Genomic DNA, 25398 nt, shown 5'->3' with positions numbered 1-25398 from the left:
CTAGAATATAGACGGACTTTTTTAAAGTAGTGTCAAAAATAGTGTCATGGTGAATTATGAACAGTAGTGAATCGTTGGGTAAGTTCTCATTTAGAAAGAGAGGTTTCCATAAAATTTGAGTCTAAAACAGAAGGAACCAGTCTTTTTTTTTTTTTATGTTTACCTTTTTAAAAGGTTACTTTTATTTTAGAATGTTGTATGGAAAATTCAACTTTCAGTGCCATTCTAATCCATGAAAATGGATGAAATATGTAGTCAGAAAAAAATTATTTCACATACCAGTCAATGTATTTCTGTAATCCTCCCAGAAAAGATCATTATCAAACAGACCACTTCTTGCAAAAATGCCTTCTCTGTCTGATCTCTTACTTAGCACTTTATTCTCTGCTTCTCAAGACTGAACCAGGCACAGAAATTCTTAGTACCGGCAGCCCACAAACCCTGTTGATGTTGTGCTGAGGGAGAAAAATTTCCTTGCACTCAAGGCCCACTCTTCACCATGGAGAAGCACCTGGTGCCAGCTCTGAGAATCCAGGGGTATCCTCCCTCCACGTCCACCCATATGTCTGTTTGATCTTCATTATTTTTGACAGCTTTCCCACCTGTTGTGTGGTTCTGGGTTCTTGATGTCTTACTGTTGTGGAAGATGATGTGTGCACTCCATCTCTAGCTCTCCTTGTTGCTTCTGGGTAACGAAGAAGAGGAGGAGAGAGATGACCGTTTATTGTCCTGATTTCAGTTGTAATTATTGTAAGAAGATGATTTGGTATGATGTTATAATCGCCCTGGAAAGGAATGATGAGCATGTGAACTACATCAAGAAAGGAAAGACAATATTAGTAATGATAATGAGAGGTCCGTTCAGGGATTGATTGTTGATGTGAAGGTGACTGGGTTCATTGTGGTTTGGGTGACTGGATTAAAAGTGACTTTTTTTTTTTTTTTTTTTTTTTTTTTGAGAGAGAGAGAGAGCAGAGGAGGGCCAGAGAGAGAGAGAAACAGAGAGAAACAGACAGACAGACAGAGAATCTTAAGCAGGTCCATGCTCAGCGCGGAGCCCCCCACGGGGCTCAATCTCACAACCGTGAGATCATGACTTGAGTCGAAACTGAGTCCAAATCTCAACTGACTGAGCCACCCAGGCACCTCTAAAGGTGACATTTGACAAAATTAGGGACACAATCCTGAGAAGAAAATTTCAGTTATGGACATGTGTGTCTTTATCCACAAGCAGAAATTTTACTTTAAATCCTATTTGTAACTGTGCTGTAAATAAGGACTACCATTTATTGAATGCTTATTATTCTATTTGCATGTGTAACATAGTTGACACTTTATATGCCTCTATGTGTAATTATCAAGGTAAATATTTGAGGCTCAGCAATGGTATGTTCCACTTACAATCAATAACTGATTATAAAGCGTAGTAAACTTTATTTTTTGCCCACTTACAGTGGTTATTAAACTTACTAGAATATTCTTAAATTCCAAGTTCTATAAATGAAAATAAAACAATGATGGTTATAATAACCATGATAACAATAACAACAACAACAATAATAATAATAACAACAGTTATCCTTTATTGTGCGTTTTCTGCTTGCCAGGCATTGTAAGTTGTCTCATACACATCATCTCACTTAATCCCCTCAACAGCCTTTTGAAGTGAGTGTTATTAGCCAGACTGTTACAGATGAAGACATTAAATCTCAGAGTGGTTTGGTAGCTTGCCCCGGATTACAACTACTAAATACCAGAATTAGGATTTTAACTCTCTTTCCATTAGGTTATATTGTCCATGTAAGCATTTTGACTTCATTTCTTCTGACAAAACTCACCTTTAGAACTATACTCATAAATGAATTGGTTATTATGAGCTTTCCAGAAGCATCTTCTCTCCTTCTTTTGGGTTTACATATGCTTCTAAAGCACACTATTGAGTGAAAATTATCTTTCACTGAATACACTATATACCATAGTTGACTGCTCTTTATTATCCATTCTTTACCAGAAATCATTTGTTCTGATACCCACTAACCGTAAGTATTTTTAGTTAATTAAGACTTTGGTTCATGAGACTTCCCATTCTGGAGTACCTTTCTTGAGCAATATAGTTAACTTATTACAATATTCAGAATCTTTTATTCTTTTTCATATGAATAATTAGTGTACCTTTGGTACCTAATGTGAGTAGTTCTTAATAACTTTAAATCATAAGCAACAAAAGACTAGAGTAATGAGGTTTGGGGCTGAACTTTTTTTCTTTTATGATTGTAAAAGGGACTAAGTAGAAAAATACAGATTAATTCCATTTATAAGAATGTAAGAAAAAGGTGGAGATACATAATTAATCCTGTTTATAAAATGAAAAACGCAACATATGTAGCAACAAGAACACATCATTTTGAGCAGGTCTTTCTAGAACAGACATTCCATATTGTGTTCCTACTTTCCCACAGTCATTGCCATGACAATCTGGTGCGCTTAGCAGTCGCTGCTGAGTAAGGGAGACTGTCTCTTCTCGGGGATCTCTGTGTCAGCCAAAAAACACAGCAGTCTTCTGTGGGTCTAGAAACAAGAAATAATATATGAAATGGACAGAAATTTTGCATTTTTCTCCATTTTTGCACTTTCTCCAATCCCTCCCATTGGAGGGATTTCTTATGAATCACTGTCCATTTTTATTTTAACATTTTTTAAATCAGAATGAGGTTTAGGAGTGGATTTTTCTCTTCAAGTTAAGATTCTTTCCCACTGATTGAAGACCTTGTCATTTCTAGATGTGACAAAATGTCCACAACTGAATATGAAAACCTGTTATTAAGAATTGAAATCCATTTCGATGAAAGACATCTAATAATGCAGACCATGTTTAATTCTCCATTAAAAAAAAAAAAAACATGATCCTTCATGTCATTTAATAGACCTATCCTAGCATAGTTTTAAAAATATAACTGTCTCTATTCAGCCATGACAGAACCATCATTCATTCATTTCAAAGTCATATTTTGAGTACCTGCCAACTTCTGAGTCAAAGAGTTTCTCTGATGTTGTGGGACTTCCAGACTAATTATTATAAGGGGACAGCATACAAATAATTATGAAATAACGTAAAATAGCACTTCATGAAATCATCATCAGTGTGTATGAATGTTGATATTGGAGTGATTCAGAGTGAGATGGGATGTCACAGGGGTGACTACTAGAAACAATAAATTTCAAGTCAGTGAGAGAGACAATGGACAAGGAGCGGCAGAGAGAGGGAGAGAACATGTTCCATTCTCAAAAACTGTAGGCACAAGAGCTGTGGATTGTGAACAACAGTGACAAAGGGAGAAGATGAAAATGAATATGAATACCAGTGCTGGGGCGCCTGGGTGGCTCAGTCGGTTGAGCATCCGGCATCCGCTCAGGTCATGATCTCCCAGTTTGTGGGTTCGAGCCCTGCATCGGGCCCTGTGCTGACAGCTAGGAGCCTGGAGCCTGCTTCAGATTCTGTGTCTCCCTCTCTCTCTGCCCCTCCCCCGCTCATGCGCGCTCACGCGCGCGCGCGCGCGCGCTCTCTCTGTCTCTCTCCTTCAAAAATAAATAAAAACATAAAAAAAATTTTTTTAAATAAATACCAGTGCTTATTTGGGATAATAGCAAGGGTAAATGGTTGATGGAAGTATCTAAATGTTGGAGGGCAGCTTAATTTCAATTTAATGGCTTTTAGTTACTGTAGAGAAGAGATAGCTAAGGAAAATCATGTTGAAGAGGATAATTGAACAATGTTTTGGAAGCTGAATTGGCAGAGGGGGAGAGGGTCTGAAGCTCAGTGGTGGTATAAAGGTACGAAGTGATAACATTGTACTTTAAAAATGGAAATTATCGGGGCGCCTGGGTGGCTCAGTCATCCGACTTTGGCTCAGGTCATGATCTCGCAGTTCGTGGGTTCGAGCCCCGCATCGGGCTCTGTGCTGACAGCTTGAAGCCTGGAACCTGCTTCAGATTCTGTGTCTCCTCTCTCTGTTCCTCCCCTGCTCACGCTCTCTCTCTCTCTCTCTCTCTCTCAAAAATAAATAAAGATTAAAAAAAATTTTAAGAAAAAAGTGGAAATGATCAAACAACTCTTAAATTATTTGTATAGGAAAAAATGGCAAAGTTGGTAATAAGTTGATTGGCAGGACAAGTTTGGAAGCAGCTTCCTTGCATTCAATAATGTGTCAGGCTTGAGATCCTGGAATACTAGAAGAATAAGGACATACCGATACTAGAAAGGAGCTTGGTCATTAATGCTGTTTGGCAGGGCAGTGTTTAGTTTTTAAGTATTATAGATGAGTTGTCATCGGAAGGGCCAAGTGAAGATTCTGACTATCCACCTGATTATATAAATGGTAAAATCATAATCTACAGTAGATGGGAATAAGAAGATTAGATTCACAAGAGATGATCTAGATTTAGAGTCAATTTTGAGTAATAACTTTTTTACATTGTATGCCCGGCCTTGTTCTAGACGTGGGGAATATTGGGTAAACAAAGGCATGAGTTCTGCCCTTGTGGAACTTGCAACATAGCAGAAGGTAAAGCAGGTGAAACTTTGAAATTATGATAGTTCCAGAAGTACAGCGAACATTGTAGGAAGGGGGAAAGGGCCTTGGTTAGAGATGTGGGATGGCTGCATTTGTAGGACAAGAGGAAAAACAAGAAAGAATTAAGGATTCTACAAAAGAGAAATTTGAATGTTATAAAAAGTGCTAGATGTTACTTTTAGTATTAGTTGAAACACCAAAAAATAGGAAACAAGTGTCCATTAAGAGAAGAATTTACTTAAAATTATGAAATACGAGATAAACATTTTGAAATTAAATATCTGTATGCACTGATGGAGATCCATGTCTATCATGTAGCTAGTGAAAATGGAAAGTGCAGAATGACTGGTACTGTTCTCATGTTTATAAAATGAGGAAGGTACATTTACAAACACACACACACAAATGTATGTGTTTGCGTATGCCTAGAAATAGTTCAGGAACCCTACGCACCAAACAACTGTAAAGTAGTGTTTACACCTGAAGAGTAAAATCAGGAAGAGTAAGGAATAGGGGCTTTCAGTGGAGGCACCATATATTTCTGAATTATTTGTATTTTATTACAATGAGCATGTTTTTTTTAATTGAAATAGGCAGTAAAATAATTGTAGAATCACATGCAGTTGCAAGAAATTATTAAGAGTCACCTCCTGGAATGCCGATGCTCCAAATGTTGGCTCTTCTGTTGTCCAATAGGTCTCTGAGCTTCAGTTCTTTTTTATGTTCTTTTTTAAAAAAAATTTGGTCTATTTTCTTGTGAAAGTTCACACTGAGTAAGTTCGATTTATCTCAAGATCACGGATTCTGTTCCCTGAAATACTTTTTCTACTAATGAGCCCAGCCAGTGAGGCATTGTTTGTTGTTGTTGTTATTATTATTATTATTATTATTATTAATTATACTTTCAGCACTATTATTTCCATCTCACCGACGCTGAGATTCAGCTTAATTTTTTTTTTCTAATGTTCATTTATTTTTGGGAAAGAGAGACAGTGTGAGCAGGGGAGAGGCAGAGAGAGAGAGAGGGAGGGAGAGAGAGGATCCCAAGCAGACTTCTCATTGTCAGTGCAAAGCCCAGCGTGGGACTCAAACCCACAGGCCGTGAGATCATGACCTGAGCCAAAGTTAGACACTCAACCAACTGAGCGACCGAGGCACCCCTGAGATTGAGCCCTTTAAAATCTGACTGGAAGCTTCCTGACAGGGTAAAATAGGGAACAAGAATAATGTATTTTCCTATATGAGAGGTAGAAACACAGTTCTCAGGGACATCAGAGAGTTTCCTAGACTGAACCCTGGAAGAAGTCTCTAACTATAGGAGGTGGACTGATGGGGTAGTTCTCAGGGTAACTAGCAAGCAGTTTTGAATGTGTCCCTACGTGTCTTAGAAATGTTATAATTCAAAAGAAAATATAAATGATTAGTCAGTTTCAAATTACAGCCCCAGTCACCACATTTCACAAGGAGCAACTTTATTACAGAGGGAAATAGGAAGTCTTAGTGATGAACTGGGGAAAGAGTTTAGTTCCATAGAACCTCCCAGGTCTACGGGGAAGTAATTACGTATATCATGATCGTTTAAAAGTATGTGGCTCATACAGTTAAGTGTCTGACTCTTGATTTCGGCTCAGGTCATGTGCTGCGCTGACAGTGCTGGGCCTGCTTGGGATCCTCTCTTTCCGTCTCTTTCTGCCCCCCTCCCCTCTCTTTAAATAAGTAAATAAACTTCAAAAAAGAAGTATGTGTAATAAGTGGATGCCACTTAAGTAACATCCCCAAAATGGGGAAGACCCACTTCATCTTAATTAAGGTTTTTCACGGCCTGCCAGTTCTTTGAGGCATGGGTATCTGCAGGCTTCCTGGCCAAAGTTGCAGAGAAGGAGAGCTTATTGATGAATTAGATAGCTGAGTGAAATTATTTTATACAGTATCCAGGAAGAGAGGAAATCACTGTTGAAGAGAAATAACCTGGGGGCTGTATGTTTTTAGCAATGGGGAGATTTTAAAGGTAATCCTGTTGTGGGACCTAATGGCAAGGAAATGATTTGTTTTCACTGGATGGCCATCTGGATGGAATGGGTGGGAAGATTTAATTGGGGAGAGGGTCACTGGGTTGTAGTCTAAATACACTATTTCGAAAACCAGCAAGGATCATTTCTAAGAAAGCAGAGTGGTCACTGCTGTCAATCATAAGAGCAAAAACATGGGAAGCTTGAGAATGAATGGAGCAGGGGTGGGACTTGGTATTGTTAAAGGACAGTTTCAGCCAAGAGAGTGCAGAGATGGGAGCAGAGTTGTAGGGGAAACACAGGAAGGAGGAAAGACAGACATAGCTCATGTTCTAAGATGAGATGACCTGTGAAAAGTCACCTAGAAATAGTACATTATTGGAACTCTTATTGTCAATAAATTTATTGGGTAGGAGGGGTCACTTAAAAATGCAAAGACATGAGTGAAGAATTGTAGAGAAGGGAATAGAATCAGAGGCTTTAGGAAGGAAATTGGATTCAAGAACACAGGTGTCTCAACAAGAAGCTAGTGGAAGATCTACAGCTCTAATGGACTTTGGATTTTGAAAGACAGACAGCTCTCCCTCTGCTATTAAAAGGAAAGATGAGAATATGAATGTGCAGATGGCATGAAACCCTGATATGCATAAATTAGAATTTTATTTTTCTATAACTTAATTTCTGTGCAGTGGCCCATTGCAGTAGGGTGCCAGAAAGCTCAAGTAGTTCAAGATCCTGTCTTCCATTTTCTGGTCCCCCTTCCTCACAGGCCACAGCTGAGGGATCCCTTGCTTCTGTCTGTCTGCCAGCTGCTCTGTGATTCTTCCATGACATTCACAGGAACCATGGTTCCACCCTCCTGCCTACCACAGCTCGGGAATCTCTCACACGCGTCCCCAGTGCTATCTGCCTAGATACATGCACTCAGACATTCACTGTCTGCAGCTTGCTTCCCCCTCAAGGTTCTAAACCAGGAAGTATAGTGCGCGGTTTCTGCGACTTTCAAAGTGCTTTCCCCTCACCTCTCCTCCACCAGTCCTTCACGTTTCTTATCTGGAGGTGAAACGGCGACACAGGGTGGAAGGGTGTTTGCTACACTCATGTGGCATTTGGCTTAAATACTTGCTCCTGTCTGAAGTCCTTGCCATTTCTACATGCATTTTTGCTCCTGTAATCAACCGAGAGGATCGCCCCCTTTTTTTGTGTGTGAGCGCTGGAGGCCCCCACGCCGGGCCCATGCTTTTTCTGAAGCAATGGACATAAAATATCTTAGCATCTCGAGTGTGCTGGGGAGGAGAGGAGATGGAATAAATTGATTAACATCTCTTAAATATTAAAATACTACAAATACCAAAGAGAAGAGAATGAGAGCTTATTGTATATCTCCAGGGTGCCAGGCATTTCTTCATTCCAAACAACCAATTTTTTTTTTAATGTGGGTATTATTGGTATCCCATTTTAAGGATGAATAAACTGAGGTTGTATGAGGTTATGAACATACCTGCAGTCGTACTGCCGGTCAGTGGCAGAGCCACCTTTCTCTGCAGTGCACATTTCACTCTTCCTCTAAAAGTCAAGTTGAAGGACAGAATGCAGTATGAGCAGTATTCAGAGAGAGCCACAGTGGATACTCTTGGTCTTGGTCAGCCATGGTGGGGAGGTCTGGTGGAGTTAGAGAGCAGCACTAGTAACATCTGAGAGAGACAGACAGAGAAGTCAAGAAGTTGGTGGCTAAAAGTATTGGTTGGATCCTATTTGAAGCAGCATTGAAGAAGCAGAAGCAGCACATGCGGAGGGAAACTAGAACTGATTATTCGTACGTCAGGCGTATGGAGGGGAACAAAAAGTTTATGGCCCTAGAAAGGACAGCAGAAAAGTTAAATGGTCGTGACAACTAACACAGGGTAATAAATGGAAGCTTTATGTTTTTGGACAAGGAACATGTCACTGAATTTGGAAATAAAGCAGTACATGATGATGAGGAAGTAGAGACGGAGGTTAGTAGAGTATCAGAAAGGGAAAGAAGTTAGAGACCATGGTGTTAGAGAGATCATAATTTTATATTACTTCCACATATTCTTATTGCCATCTTTTATCCAATGGGTTCTAACCTCAAGTCACTAGAATCCAAGGTATGTCCAGGGCTTGATGGTCTGGAAACAAAACCACAGACTGAAGGTGCTAACTCTTTTTCTCTCGTTATATGTAGGAAGAAAGAAATAAAAGAAATAAAGAATCAAAGGCTATCTGTATAGAAAGAGAATGACTTTCAGTTGATGAGACATGATTTCAAATGAAGACTCAGTGTCTTCTGTGTGATCTTAAATGGAGGAATAATTGTGTTTGACGACTTGTTGAGAGGCTTAACTAAGATTGTGATCAGGTGCCTGGCATGGGATCCTGAGCATGACAGGAGCTCTACAAATGTCACTCATTGTTTCCATACTTTCATTTATTCAACACATATTTTCTCAGCAGCTCATTTTGTGCCACAGATAATGTAGTAGTCAGCATAGGCCACACTATGCTGCAGTAACGAACATCCCTCCCCATCTCACTAAGTTTACTTATCTCACTACCTCTGCATCTTTAGGTGGCTTTGCCTCCATGTGGCAGTCCAGACTGCTTTACTCTTACCCTAATGATCTCAACACAAGACCTCCTCAAGGATCACTGCACCCGAGAAAGTGCTATCCAGAACTGCTCTTAGATACTTCTACCCAGAAGTGACACAAATCAGCTTGCAACCCATTGACCAGAACTAGGTCTCTGGCCTCCCCTCCTGGGAGGGGTTGAGCGCAGAGTCTTCTGTGTGCCCAGAGGAGAAAAGAACTGGATATTGATGAACATAAGTAAAGTCTACCACTACTTGGCAAGGCACTGGGTACTTATAGTGAACAAAACAGACATTACTTATCTTTCCCTCATGGAGCTCTCAGTCCAGAGTGACATGCTGCTGGGAAACAATAGTGTGGGTAAAGAGCCAGTTTTCTGCCCAGGCAATACAAGGAACTAGATCAAAGAGATTGCATTCCATAAGTATAAAGTTATGTGGGAAAATAGGAAAGGGTAACAGTTTAGTGTAAGTGACAAGTATGGAGAACTTAGAAATCCTCAATAAATATTTACTGAACGAATGTTAAATGAGGAATAAGAAGAAATTTAGCTCTACAAAACTAAACGGGAAAGGCAACAGAGAGAGAACAGATATAGGAAGAAAAAACACATGGAAACAGTTTATGCTTTTCAAATGTTCTGAATAATATTTGGGAATAAAAGCTGTTCTTGCTATATCTGCTGCTTCCAGTAAGCCTGAAATATTTCCGTGCTGGTCGCTTCTGCCATAGTTGGGCTGCTGAGAAACTCGTTCCCAGCCAGACTGTTTCATTCTTACCTATTCAAGAGTGTGGGGGATTGTGGGAAGCTTGGACTTTGACTCATCTTCGAGAATGTTTTATGATCAATCAAGTTTGCTCGACGGGCAGCTGTCAGATGTAGAGGTGTCACAAGAAATGAGGAATTAAACTACTGTAAATACTAAAAATGGTATAAAGTTAGGCAAAAATCCTATGAATGCAATTTTATGGCAGAATGTTAGAAAGGGGTAGTTCCTTAAAAGCATTAAAAATTATTTATACTTAAAACTCTATATTAATATAAACAATAGAAAACATAAAAAAAAGAAGAAACATCTATAGCACAACCCCTCAAGGATTAAACCATGGATGACCCATTGGATATTTGGAATGTGTTCCTCACTCAACAAAACATATTGAGTCCTGCCACTGACTGCCATTCATGCCTTAATATATGGCTGTGGCGAAATATCTGTGCACAACATCTTTTTGTTTAATATTTATTTATTTTTGGGAGAGAGAGAGAGAGACAGAGTGCAAGTGGGAGAGGGGCAGAGAGAGAGGGTGACAAAGAATCAGAAGCAGGCTCCAGGCTCTGAGCTGTCAGCACAGAGCCCCGTGTGGGACTTGAACTCATGAACCGTGAGATCGTGACCTGAGCCGAAGTTGGACGCTTAACTGACAGCCACCCAGGCGCCCCTGTCCACAACATCTTTAACGATCATCTGAATGTTAAGAAATCACCCATTTTTCTAAGAAGAAAACTGAGAAAAAATTTTAGCAAAATTGACTATGTCACTTTGAGGGACGTAAATGAAATAAAGTATCTACTTATATGTAATCTATTAATTTAGACATAAATAGTGCTTTAAACCACATACCATGATATAAAATAATTTTAGAAGTATTGCTCTTTTCCCACCCTTAAATTTCATGAAGCAGTTTTAGCCCAACTCCCCCTCCCATGCATTCTTGACATCAGTATGGTGGGTGCCATCTTTTCAGGAAGCTGGCATGTTTCCAGCACGTGTCATCTGGAACCCCGTCTAAGCTGCTTGGGGTGCAAGACTTGGGAAACTGTCATCACTGGAAATCTTTTCCTCAGCTCTAAAAACCCACTTAGTACTCACAATCTCTGATAACCACTTATTCTATTACTTTTTTCAGTGATCTTTAAAATACTTGTTTTAAGCAACACCCAACACTTTGAACTGTTAGGTCATGCCTCTCAAAACAATTACTAAGTTAGTAGTAATATATGCCTTTGCTTCTGTTTTTACCAGTTTCGTCAAGTGAATGACTGCTAACACCATCCAAAACTCTCACCAGTAGGCATTGTTTCAGGTTAATGCAACTTCCCTAAACAGTACTTTATTCAAAATAAAGTAACTGAGGGAGTGCCCAGTATCATGAGAGACATTAGAAGGACTTTAGTATAAAATGCCTCTTTTCCTGAGGGATAATTTTGGGGAAGAAAAATCTCACTTTACATTCGTCCATATATTATACTTGAAACAAGAGAGGGATTCATACAAATCTCTTTTGTGTTCTTATGCAAAGTGACTGTTGAATATGAAAGCTATTGTCCACCTATAAAAATATCTAAAGAAATGGGTCAGCTGCCTTATTTTTCATTTAAATAAATTGAATGAAAATATTTTTAAAAATCAAAAGGAAGCCGTAGGATTGTAATTCATTTATCTCTTATAGCAACACTGAAAATATAGGTCCATAAACCCTGCTGCCTTGAAAATACTCATATTGCAATCTTTTCATATTGGGGGAAAGCTTCTCCCCAATTAAACCTCCTCCCAGCCCCAAACCACATCTATTTTAAGTTTAATACAAAACAAATAAACAAACAAAACAGCGGGAAATATTTAGAATAAATATTCTCTTTAGGATCTGTAGCCCAAATTTTTGAAACTCAGAATGAAAAATTTAGGCAACAGAGTGGCTAGATTTCCCTACAGTCTTCCTCTCTCTTTAAGATATATTACGTTATGTTATTTCCATTCTTTTCATCTAAGTATTTCCAAGAGAATCAGACTAAAAGAACATATTACAGATTAGGTGGCAGCTTTTTGATTGATATGGTTGAAGACAGCATATGGTGTATTCTTACTTTCAAACTCTTTTGAGTCTTTGTTCTTGCCCACAGCATATACAGTATATATGAGAACTATCCAGAAACTTCCCAGTGGTACATGTATGTAATATGCATCATTTTAAAAAGCGATGAACATTTTGACATTGCATTCTTTATTATTTGAAGTAACTCAAAACAAGAGATACAGAGCTTAAAATAAGTTGTTACAGAACTCAAATTCTATAAGCTCTTATAATTCCATAAAATTATAAATGCTGTTTTAAAATGTTAATCAGAAGATGCATTTGTTTTAATTCTTGATACTGAAAATATTGACTGAATTGTGAATTAACACATTTAGGGTTGCAGATGTCATTTTTCATGAGATTTCCTGAATGATGTAATTTTCATATTTCATATAGCAGTTTGATCAATTTACAGATTTATTTTACATAATTAGTTGGTAAATGAGAAATTCAATTGCTGATATATAACTATTTCTCTGCAATATAAAAAAATAAGTAAAAATTCTGAATTATAAATAAAAAAACAAATATTTTGAAGACATCTGGTCCACATCTGTCTGCAATAAGATAATTTAAAACAGTGCAATTAAATGTAAAAAATACTGAAACATTCACACCTTAGAATGTAAAAAATAACTCATTTCATTTTAATGTGATTTCTTGAACTGATGAATTTTTTTTTTATTTTAGTGTCCTTTAGCCCCTCATTCTGTCATTATAAAGAAGACTGACAAGCTAAACAAACAAAAACAATCCATGTTTTTCAAAGCCTCTACTAAATGAAAGAATTATCTTTATTACTATTCTTTTATGAGTTGACTAACCTCCACTCCTGAGTTAATACTCAGCAGACTTAGACTCAGACCTACCCCCTTTTGATGTATTTATAATTCTCCATTCAATTATTTAAAATGAGAGATTAGTGAGAGAGTCTGTAATCTCGCTCCCTAAATTGTGCGTTCCTTGTGGGCACAAAGGGACTGAGTAAATGTGAGAGGAAGGTATTCAGACCCATGAAAATGAAAAACATCTTTGGTACGTTCTCATGATCAGTAGAGAATCGTCCTTTGAAGACTGGTCTTTTCTTTTGTTCAAAACCCATGTTAAGTGGAAAATTAACCATTTTAGGAGAAAGGAAAATACACTAGACTTTCTATAGTCTAACCAAAAAAATGTGAAAAACAAGATAGATTTCTCCTTTCATAAAAGGCTGCGGAGCCTTAAGATTTCAATAGAACTGGGTTTTGATTCATGAGAGAGAAGTTACGTTCATAAAATTACTCAATGCCGATGCTACAATTTAAGGTTATAGGGGAAAATCTCTGCATGGATGTCAGAAGCTCCCTTAACTGGCAATAGACCACGAAAGGAATTGATACTGTGAGAAGTGAAAACATCGTTCCTGACGCATACCCTAAGGTTTCACAAGTTATATTTTGTGTGTTTATTTCCAGGGAACATGATAAAGATCCAGAGAGTTTTTTTAAGGTATTAATGCACCTTAAGGACTTAGGACTCAATTTCCATGTGTCTGTCCTTGGAGAAACCTTCACAGATGTCCCAGGTATCTCTTTTGAATTTTCTAATGTGTAATTTTATAGATGACATAAGCTCTACAACTGAAGTATTAATTTCCATGTTTCCCTTTGTCAGAATAATCAAGATGAGCACTGTTAACCAAAAGATTATACGATGGCATTAAAGTGTGATTCAATTAAAAAAATACTTAAGTAAGCATTCTTTGATTTAAGTTGAGAACGTGAAGTCATCTCTTTTATCAAATATAGTTTATACAATGTAACTTGATGTAAATAAAATATATTGCTTTAGGCATCTTAACACTTAAGGAAAGCGGGAATTTGTAATTGGATGTACAACCTCTCACCCCTGGGGTCACTGGTTTGAATCCTCCTCACGTTGGTAATAGCCGAAATACATTACCATCTGTTGAGGTGGACTGTGTGAAGCATTTTGGCATCAGGCTTGTAATGTGGAGTAGCCCACAATCCACATCCTAGTTGTCATTGGCCCATGCCTTGCTTACTGAGTTGAGAAAACAAACGAAACTCTGAAGCTGATAGCAGCAGGCCTTCTCATCCCTAATGCCACATGGAGCCTTTTCAGAACCATTTCCTTCACCTTCATCCTCAGTGGGCATGTTCGGGTCAGTGAGATGAGCATTCTGACCCCTTTCATAAGCACTTAATTGCTCGTATTATTTTAATTGAGGAATAATTTACATACGATATTATATTATTTATGGTATTTTACTGGTACAATAGTGATCTGACATTTGTATACATTGCAGAAATAGACACTACTGTAAATCTAGTTAGAATCTGTCACCTTCCCAAATTAATGCAATATCATTGAGTATATTCTCCATGTTGTACGTTACATCCCTATCACTTACTTATTTTGTGACTGCAACTTTATACCTCTTAATCTCCTTCATCCATATCGTCCCCCAACCCACGTCCCCTCTGGCAACCACCAAACGGTTCTCTGTATCTGGGAGTCTGGGCAGGGGTGGGGAGGTTGTTTTGTTTGCTTTGTTTTTTTAGATGACACATATAAGTGAAATCACACAATATTTGTCTTTCTCTGACTTACTTCAGTTACCATAATACCTTCAAGGTCTACATTGTTGCAGATATCAAGATCTCATTTTTTATGGCTGAATTGTATTCCACTGTGAGAGGGGTGTGTGTGTGTGTGTGTGTGTGCGCGCGTGTGTGCGTGTGTGTACGTGTACCAAGTCTTCTTTATCCATCCATCCGTCAGTGGACATTTAGTTTATTTCCACATCTTGGTTATTGTACATAATGCCACAATGAACATAGGGACGCATACATCTTTTCAAATTAGGATTTTTGTTTTCTTTGGATAAATACCCTGTAGTGGAATTGCTGGATCATATGGTAGCTCTATCTTTAATTTTTTTGAGGAACCTCCATACTGTTTTCCATAGTGGCTGCACCAACTTACATTCCCACCAATAGTATATGAGTGTTCTCTTTTCTTCACATCCTTGCCAACATTTGTTATTTCTTGTCTTTCTGATAATAGCCATTGTGATAGGTATAAGGAGATATCTCATTATGCTTTTTATTTGCATTACCCTAATGCCTAGTGATGTTGAGCATCTTTTTCATGTGTCTGTTAGTCATCTGTATGGAAAAATGTCTATTCCGGTTTTCTGTCATTTTTTTAATCATATTTTTGGGTTCTTTTTTTGTCATTGAGCAGAGTTCTTTCTATATTTTCAGTATTAACCCCTTATTGGGTATATGATTTGCAGTTATCTTCTCACATTCATTGGTTGCCATCCATTTTGTTAATGGCTTCCTTAGCTGTGGAGAAACTTTTTAGTTTGATGTAGTCCCATTTGTTTATCTTTGTTTTTGGAGTCAGAGCCAAAAAAAAAATCACTAAGGCCAACATCAACGAGCTTACTGCCCATGTTTTTTCATCTAAGAGTTTTATAACTTCAGGTCTTACACTTGAGACTTTAATCCATACTGACTTAATTAATATTTATAGTGTTCTAAGATGGTGCTCCAGTGTTATTCTGGACAGGTAGCTATCCAGTTTTCCCAACACCATTTGCTGAAAAGTCTTTTCTTTCCCTAGAATACTCTGTATGCTGTTCTATTGATCTGTGTATTTGTTTTAATGCTGATACCATATTGTTTTGATGACTATAGCTTTGTAGTGTAGTTTGAAATCAGGGAGCCTGATCCTTCTAGCTTTATTCTTTCTCAAGATTGTTTTGGCTGTTCATGTGCTTTTGTGGTTTCATACAAATTTTCTAATTATTTGCTCTAGTTCTATGAAAAATGTCACTGGAATTTTGATAGGAGTTTCAGTGAATCTGTAGGTTTCTTTGGATAGTATGGGCATTTTAACAATGTTAATTCTTCCAATCCATGAGCATAGAATATGTTTCCATTTATTTGTGTCTTCTTCAATTTTTTTTTCACCAATGTTTCCTAGTTTTCATTTTCTCAGTCTTTCATCTTCTTGGTTAAATTTCCTCCTAGATATTTTATTCTTTTTGATGTGATTGTAAATGGAATTGTTTTTCTTGAATTCTATTTCTGATAGCTTGTTATTAGTGTGTAAAAATGCAACAGGTTTTTGTATATCAATTTTGTATCCAGCATCTTCAGTGAATTAGTTGATTAGTTCCGACAGTTTTTGGTAGACTCTTTAGAGTTTTCTGTATATACTATCCTGCCATTTGCAAATAGGGACAGTTTTACTTCTTTCTGTCCAATTTGTATGCCTTTTATTCCTTTTTCTTACCTAATTGCAGTGCCTAGGACTTCTAGTACCATATTGAATAAAAGTGACTAGAGTGGGCCTCCTTGTCTTGATTCTGATGTTAGAGGAAAAGCTTTCTACGTTTTAGCTTTTCACTGGTGAGTATGATGTTAGCTGTGTGTTTGTCATTATAGCTTCTATTATGTTCAGATGTCTTTCCTCTCTACCCACTTTGCTGAGAGTTTTCATACATGGATATTGAATTTTGTCAAGTGCTTTTTCTACATTTATTAAGGTGATCGTATGATTTTTATTTTTCATTTTGTTAATGTGGCATATTACATTGGTTTGCAGATATTGAACTTTCCTTGCATCTCTAGAATAAGTTCCACTTGATCAAGTTATGGGATCCTTTTAATGTATTGTTGAGTTTGGTTTGCTGCTGTTTTGTTGAGGAATTTTACATCTATGTTCATCAGGAATATTGGCCTGTAATGTGTGTGTGTGTGTGTGTGTGTGATGTCCTTGTCTGCTTTTGGTATCAGAATAATGCTAATCTCACAAAATGAATTTGGAAGCTTTGGTCAGAAGTGTGGTAGAATAGGACCAAAGTATGGAGGATCGTGATAATCAAAGTAGATTAGGGAAAAGTAAGAAATAAGGAACCTAGACCTTGAACAGGAAAGAAATGTGATGAAACTTGTATTTTAGAAAGATTTATCTTTCAGTGGTATGTAGGCAGATTCACAGTAAGACATTACAGTGATAATCCAAATGTAATTCTGGAGGTGGTAGCTGAGAGATTAGTGAGAGGAATGTATGACAGAGGTATTCTCAAGGAAAACACAGAAATGAATTTAGAAGATGGATAGCTGTAGAAGGAAGAAGAAAAATTCTGCTCATTTGCAAAGCTGGTGAGTTCAGTTCTGTTTGTGGCAGCATTGAGATGTTTGTGGATGGACTGAGAAGTGTGGCTGGAGGAAGTCCCTAAGCAAAAGGCTTCTCAGCCAGTTTTACTGGCGAGTAGTTTTAAGCCAGCACTACAGAAAAGACTAAGGTTTTACTCTCAGGGCCATGTTCTTGGGATCACAGTCTCCCCTCCCACACATTTACATTGAGCTGTTTAGAGCAGTATGGAATGTTGTAAGCGGGGTGGGGAGCATTAGGGGCCCAAGGACTGAGTGCTCAGTAGTTACAGATCCAATCTTATTACCTAACTTTGGCTAGACTTCAGCATATATTTGCTGAGCATTATAGGAGAGGATTTCCACAGTGCAGAAGACTTGGTCTCCACCCTCAGGGAGCTTTGCCTTGGGCAGACACTTGTATACAACTAACAGGTGCCTAAGATGCTGTGAAGTAATTAGGGAATACTGTGGAAGCCCATAGAAGAGGGTATCCTATTATCTATGATGTTTCTAGTCTCAACTGGGAGTCCTTTTTGTCATAGCCTCTAGTCCCTCTCTGTCCTTCCAGACGTGAGTCAGCGCTCTTCCTGGTCACAGCACTTCACCTTGCACATAAAAGCAATCCGAGTTGTGTGGATGAACGAGCCTGGCAGCTTTCCAGGTTGTGTTCCTGGAAGGCTACCTTGCCAGTCTGTACTCCAAAGTTTTCCTAACAGGCCATTCTGTGTATTTTCAGCTGTTCTTATCATTGTTCCGGTTTAAGAAGCACTTATGTAGCACTCACTGTATTCCAGGCATTGTTCTAAGCTATTTACAAATGTTAACTCTAACCTTTCATAGCTGTCTTGTTCAATATTATTACTATCTCCACTTTTTCAGGTTGGGAAACTAAGGCACAGAGAAATTAAGTAAGGTCACATAGCTAGGTAGTAGTTTTTACCACTGTGTTAATGCTTTATGTGTTCTTGTTTCCCAAATTGTTTCTCTAAGTTTAAATGTTATTTTTTTCCCCAGCTCACCATCTAGAACTTCACAAAAAGGTTACCTACCAGGCATACATTTATTTGCCTGTTACCTCTTCTAGAGGCTACATTAGCATATCTAAAACCCATATCATAAACCAACTTACATACTCTGTAATACCAGCCGGAGTACTTACTCTGAATGCTGTTAACAGTTATAAGAAAGTGGTTTTCTTGTCAATAATTACAATAATAATGATTATTATGCTATTAATTGTTACTATTTATTGACAGTTTGCCTTTTACTTGGTCCTTTGCCACATCATTTACTGTAATGTTCCTGATAAGCGCGATGGAGTAGGTATTATGATCCCACCTGATAGGTAGAGAAACTGATACTCTGAAGGCTTAAGTCATTTTGATTGCACTGCCTGTAAGTTAAACTTTTCTCTTTCACATGTAAGCTTAGATGTACTGGAAAACTAAGAAAGGTTTACAATCTGACTGCATGACCATTCATTACTCTCTTTTTTGGCTTTTTTAATTGAGATATGATTTATATATAACATTTGTGTAAGTTTAAGGTGTTCAGCATGTTAATTTGATACATTTATGTATTTTGATATGATTACTACTGTAGCTTTAGCTGAATATCTGTATCATATCACATAATCATCATTTCCTTTTTGTGGTGAGAACATTTAAACTCTAGGCTCTTAGCAGTCTTGAAGTATACAATACAGTATTGTTGACTGTAATCACTATGCTGAGCATTAGATCTCCAGAATTCTCTTCTAGCTGCAAGCTTGTGACTTAATTACTTTGTATCCAACTTTCTTCTCCTTCCCTCTGCACAGACCTCTTAGGGAAATCTAGCACATCTGAGTAATGGCATTAATGCCAATGAGTTTCACTGCCCTTTTGATGAAACAATCTCCATTAACTTTCTTTTGAAAACTGTAATAGAGCAACATTGTAGAGTCTCCATACTATTGATTATTTTCAAGTGTGTTGATTATTTTCAAATTATGTTGTTGTAAGTTTTTTATAACCCTTTTCCTGAGAAGTGTGGTAGATTAAGATTATTGATTCTAGTTTATAGATGCATTGTTTATAGCTCTTTTGAGTCATCCTTTTTTTTTTTTTTTTTCCCCTGAGGTGGGGAGGGGCAGAGGGAGAGAGAAAATCCCAAACAGGCCCCACACTCAGCGTAGGGCCTGATGTGGGGCTTGATCCCAGAATGGGAGAGAGCAGAAATATTTGGTGAATAGCACTGTTGACCACTATAGTTCTTTAATATGCATCATGATCTGTGGCTCATTAGAGAGAAAACCAAGCCTATCCAAGATGTCTGCCTTAATCTGAGCGAGTCTATTGCCATTGAGTAAAGAACTCTTAACAAGTATTAGAGTATTGCCAATAGTCTTCTTGCCAGAAACAACCTAGCTGGTGTCAAAAGACACGTCTAGCAACCATGTACCATAAGGCAGAGCAATATGAAGTTGAATCGGCTCGTGGGAATGGAGTTAATGTCCAGAGACATTTTAATTGTTATAACTGTTGGGGTAGGGTGTTACAGCTAGTGGGTAGAGGCCAGGGATGCTGCTAAATATTCTACAATGCACAGGAAAGTCCCCCCCGTACCCCCACAAAGAATTATTCAACCTAAAATGTCAATGATGCCAAGATTGAGAAACTGATTTATAGGAATTGAAGTCAGAAGATCAGGTTAGGACTGCGTCCTGTAGCTTTCTCGGCTAACCTCAGTTAACCCACCTATAGAATACAAAGCAGGAGATGAGAAAGAGAAATAATAACAGTAAAACCACCTGCCCTACCCACTGCAGTGAGTTATAATGTGGATTTCAGTACAATTAATTTGGAGGAAAGTGCTTCCTTAACTACCATGCAGATTTTGTTCTAACATTCATGGGCTTCCTTCAGAGTCTGTATATGGAGTAAGTCTTTAATGCATTTTGGATCCAAAGAAGATATTAATAATGCTGAACCTCAAAGGTTTATTTTTGACATTATTTTAAGTATTTTTAATTCAGAAAATTGAAGGACCATTCTGCTACATAAATCATCCATCAGACTCCATGTTACAAATGAACCCAGAAACCCAGAAGCTCCTCAATGCAAATATTTCCGTTTTGACCAAGTCTCATGACAGGGTCACATTGTTAGCCCTTGATGGTTTAAAAAAAAAAAAAAAAAAAAAAGCAAATGCTTAAGTTATCAAGTCAATGGAATGTGTTTGTATACTTAGTAATTTCCCACAAATGATAATTCTAAACAATTTTTTTTCTTTGAACAACCAAAGCCTTACAGCAGGGGTTCATCTTTCCCTACTGCAGACGTGGGGGAGAGGGGTTTTAGTGGTAGCCATTGGGGGACCAAAAAGATTGCAAGGAAGGTAAAAACCTGAACTACAGTTTTGGCAGACAGATATCCTTCTGGTTCACCTTTGATATGAGGTTAAGAACAGTATGCAGAAAGCTTCTGGTTAGTATCTGGCATGACAATGGTTATTGCTATGCTCTTGGCATATTCCTGCTCCTTAGTTCTGGAGTCAAATGGTGGATGATTATATAGCATTTCCCTCCCTTCCCATCTCCCTTTTCACTCCCAGCTATGATCTCATTTTCAGAAAAGCAGCTACACTAAGAGGGGGAAATAATAGAAAGTTTCTAGGAACACAAATAGCTTATGTCACATTGATACAAAGGTATAAAATTTTGCTACAAGGGGATTCTAGCAGAAGGAAAGCTTATTAATATATTGATCAATGTTGAATTGTAAGATGATTCCATATGAGATGAAAGAAATGTGTCAGTAAGATTAAATAAATTCATTCTCCCAAGACCATGCCACTCCAAACCTTTCCTTCTCCTTTTTTTTTTTTTTTTAATGTTATTACTACCTACTTATTCCCCTAATGTAGAAATATTTACTGAGTCCTATCGTGGTCTGGCACCATATTGTGGACACCTGGAGTAGAAGATATGGTTCCTGCCCTCTAGAATCTTACTGTCTCGGAAGCAACAATGTTTTTATAATTGTTTCATTAAACCATACCCTTGTTTATATTGTAACATTTTCAAATAATTTTGAATACCTTACTTCATAATCTACATCAATGTAGTAAGCATTCAACCAAGTATTAGCAGCCCAAATTTGTAGCTGAGGAAAATGATTTATATTGGCCACATTTAAGTAGCATGGGTCTGGGGCGCCTGGGTGGCTCAGTTGGTTAAGTGTCTGACTTCAGTTCAGGTAATGATCTCACAATTCATGGGTTCGAGCCCCATGTTGGGCTCTGCACTGACAGCTCAGAGCCTGGAACCTGCTTTGGATTCTGTGTCTCCCTCTCTCTCTGCCCCTCCACACACTCACACTCTGTCTCTTTTTTTCTATCAAAAATAAACATTAACAAAAAAATTTTTTTAAGTAGCATGGATGAGGTAGATTCTCAGTGGACAGAGCCACCTTCCCATGTTTGTTAATAATAAGCATACAGGTATTTTCCCAAGACTATGATTGGGGAAATCAATTTCCCAAGAATATGATTTAAGACAGAAGTCTGTCTCTCAGTCCTTTGCTGAAGAAAATGACAAGATATATTGGGAAAGTAAGGAAGGTTCTAAAAATGCAGACATATATGCTCTTGACAAGAAAGAATAAATACAATAATAAAAATGACAATATCTCTTAATATAATTTATTAAATTAACAAAATTCCAATAAAGATGCCAAAATATTACCTTCTATATCTTCACAGCATACTTCTAAAATTCTTATAAAATAAATAAAATAAATAAATAAATAAGCAGAATATCAAAGAATTCTCTGGCCAACAAATCATGAAGGAAAACATGCCCTACCATATTCAGAACATGTATGGAGTGATAACTTTTAAAAGAGTACTTTGCAGATTCAAAAGCATGAAAGTAGAGAATTCAGAGATAAATGCAACTTGTATGTAAACTTAATATCCAACAGACTGAGGGTAACAAAAATTTATATTCCAGGTGTAAAATATACTTTTAGAGAAAGCAAGATATTAAATAAATAGTTTCAATGCACAAAAAAAATCACAGAAGAAATTAAGTATAGATTTTAAATACATATTATAGATAAAGGTTTGCAAAAGCATCAACACGTTGTAAGCACAATAACTTACCGAACTCTTACTCTGTGCCAAGAGCAAGGCTAGGGCTTTTACTCTGGTATTTCATTTGGTATCACAGCTGTCCTCCCAGTAGGTACAATTACTGTCCTCTATGTACGAGCAAAGACACTAAGGCTTAACTTAAATAATGTGCCCAAAGTCACACAGCTAATAAATACTAGAGATGGTGATATCCAAAGAAATAAACGGTAAATCAAATTTGAGGGAAAAATCTAATTTTACCAGTAAAGAAGTAAGTATAAATATAAGGAATATGATGGAGCGGTTGCATGGACCCCAGAATAAAAGTAAAGGCATATCCTAAGGAAGACTGGCCAGTTTATGGGAAAACATCTGCATGTATGGTGATGGCAACATAAAATATTTTTCCTGAGCTATGTAAGTTACTGTAACCTTTGTCTGACTGGGTGAGTTCTTTTTTTTTTTTTTAATGTTTGTTTGTTTGTTTATTTTTGAGAGAGAAAGAGAAGGAGCAGGGGAGAGGCAGAGAGAAGGGGGGCAGAGGATCCAAAGCAGCACAGAGCTCTGACAGCACAGAGCCCAATGAGGGGCTCAAACTCACAAACCAGGAGATCATGACCTGAGCTGAAGTCAGAAACTTATCTGAGCCACCCAGGTGCCCCAGACTGAGTGATTTCACATCAGAGAATATATCCCATGAAAATACTCCTATGTCTTGCTCTCGCTTCTGTTCCCTTTCTCCCAGTTGTAGCCCTTAATCTTCTGGCATCTTGAATCCCACAGAGGTTTCAGATTGATCTCAGCTCTCTGGACATTTTGGTATTCAATGTATGCACCCACTGTTAGAAGAGTTCTTTCTAAACCTAGACCATACAAGAAGAGAGTCACAACCGTATAACAGCAAGAGAAATATGTCTCACAGATTTTCTGCAGGATCAACATGAATTTCCTTGGTAGCTAATGAAGTTCTTCAAACCCCAACCCCAACTTGATTCCTTATGAATTCCGGTTCTCTTTCCCATGTCCGAGGCACATCTGTGCATTTACCCACCTCCATGTCTTGTGTTACTTGTTGATTAAATTCCTCTGCCCCTCCCCACATAAGCATATGCACACCCTTTCTTCCCCTAGCACAATCTCACCTCCATTGTTGCTTCTTGACCTTTACCTGCCCTTTCCCTTCCTGTCCTAATTGCCCAGAGCACCCATATTCATTCCATCTTGCAAAGCAGATATCACACTGCACTGGGATCACTTGTTGTCATAAAGGGCCATGGTGTAACTGACCAAAGATGCTTTGTGGATGAAGAGTACAAACTCTGAAATCGAGGGAGCTGTAAGAGCAGAAGTCAGCAGTGCTCCCAGTTAGAAGGGCAGCTCCCCTGGCCCAGCTCTCATTTGTACCCCCAATAAGGGTGAGGTTCCCATTCAGGACTTGAGAACCTCTCTTTTCCTTTTCAGGAAAGGCTTATTACCTCTGCCACTGCCTGTCCCTCCCAAATGCTCAAGGGACTCACTAGACACAAGTAACTGGTAACAAGTCACTTCTGTTCCTCCCCTAAACTTGAAGCCTGCTTGAAGTCTGTTCCCACATCTTCTATAAGTGCAATGTTTATCTTTTCTACCAAAACCAGAAAAGTCAGTTTTGCCACTCTCTAGGCAAATTCATTTATTCATCGTACGGGGGGGAAGACCATGAGTATAATATTTTCTGGAATACATTTCCCAAAACATCTCTCAAGAAATTGTTCTCTAAAGTTGTGACGATGAAAACATGACTGAAGAAAAATGCTCTTTCATTTTCATAAACAGGAGTCTTCAAAGATTATGAGAAATGTGCACTTGGGGAAGCCTCGAGAAAATAGAACAATTAAGTAATGACTGGGAAAAGGTCAAGACATTGATGAACCCATAAGAAATTAGAAATAGACCCTATTTTTTAAAGTATACGTGTACATATGACAAAAGGTTGGTAGATAGGAGGTCTTAGAATGTGGCTTTTGTACCTTGCTTTGGTATTTTATCTTTTTGAATCCCTATAGTTTTATATGGTCATGATTTGGAGTGTAGTGTGGTCAAAAGAATATGTGCCCCCAAAAAGGGACTATGGTAGAAGACCTGCCTGTTTTACAAACTCTTGTTTCCTGCAATGCCTTATCGGCCCAGGAGTCTCTTGACAGAAAGCAGAAATAGGGAGTGAATATCCGGATCCAACCTAGTGAGTTTTTCCAGCTATATCTCTCCTTGTCCAACTTGGCTATTTTACAAATGGAAACCATCACAGATACATGGTACAATGGAATGAGACGGAGACACAGAATCCAAAGCAGGCTCCAGGCTCTCCGCTGTCAGCACAGAGCCTGACGCAGGGCTCAAAACCATGGACTGTGAGATCATGACCTGAGCTGAAGTGGGATGCTCAACCGACTGAGCCACCCAGGGCCCCTGGAATGAATTCTATCCTGGATTTTAAAAGGCTCAGGGACTGCTGGCCTGACTGCCCTGATCAGCCACGCCTCCTCTTTCAGCCTTTGTTTACTTATTCATAAAATCAAGTCATTCAAAGTAAGTTAGAACTAGAAGGGATCTTGGAGATTAGGGTGTGTCAGCTTTTAAAATGGGGTGCATGTCCCACCCCCAAGGGAATTTCACATAGTGACACTTTCTGCAAAAACAATTCAGATAGTGACACTTTCTTACTGTGAAAACGACAAGCATAGTAATTCTGCTTTTTCAAAACATATTTTATGCCGTATCGTTCTGCTGCCTGTCTGCACTCCAATCCCAACCTCCACCCTCAGGTAGTTGAGAACCATTGATCGAGGCTGTCACAGTTATTCCAGCCACCCTTATGGCTGACTAACAGTTGCCCAAGGTTCCATCCTGTAAGCCTTTGCTAACTTGAACTTCCTAAAGCTTCATGCCTCTCACCTTCCCCTTTTCTCCTGCCTTTATCAAATAAAGTACAACTTCACTGGTCTGGATTTCTCAGTGTGGTTTCCACTACCTTCCTAGCCTTACTTCGTGAGTGTCCCCTGAAGGAAGCTCACATGTCACT

The 25398-nt window shown here is 38.2% G+C and overlaps 1 protein-coding gene across 7 annotated transcripts in view; it reads left to right on the top strand.

The window, feature by feature from the left end:
• GTDC1 (glycosyltransferase like domain containing 1) overlaps positions 1-25398 on the top strand; it is a 390883-nt gene that overhangs the window by 350720 nt on the left and 14765 nt on the right. For 6 of the 7 annotated variants that reach the window (XM_042948684.1, XM_042948683.1, XM_042948685.1 and 3 more), the window contains one exon: positions 13506-13615. The exons of the other annotated variant lie outside the window; for it this stretch is intronic. In XM_042948684.1, the coding sequence (XP_042804618.1) occupies positions 13506-13615 (110 nt within the window). The remainder of the gene's footprint in view (positions 1-13505; positions 13616-25398) is intronic. 7 annotated transcript variants of the gene reach the window in all.

Source organism: Panthera leo, chromosome C1 (genome assembly GCF_018350215.1).
Source record: "Panthera leo isolate Ple1 chromosome C1, P.leo_Ple1_pat1.1, whole genome shotgun sequence".
In the NCBI taxonomy this organism is placed as follows: domain Eukaryota; kingdom Metazoa; phylum Chordata; class Mammalia; order Carnivora; family Felidae; genus Panthera; species Panthera leo.
The sequence above is the reverse complement of the archived record's forward strand: the minus strand, read 5'-3'. Positions and strand labels throughout refer to the sequence as shown.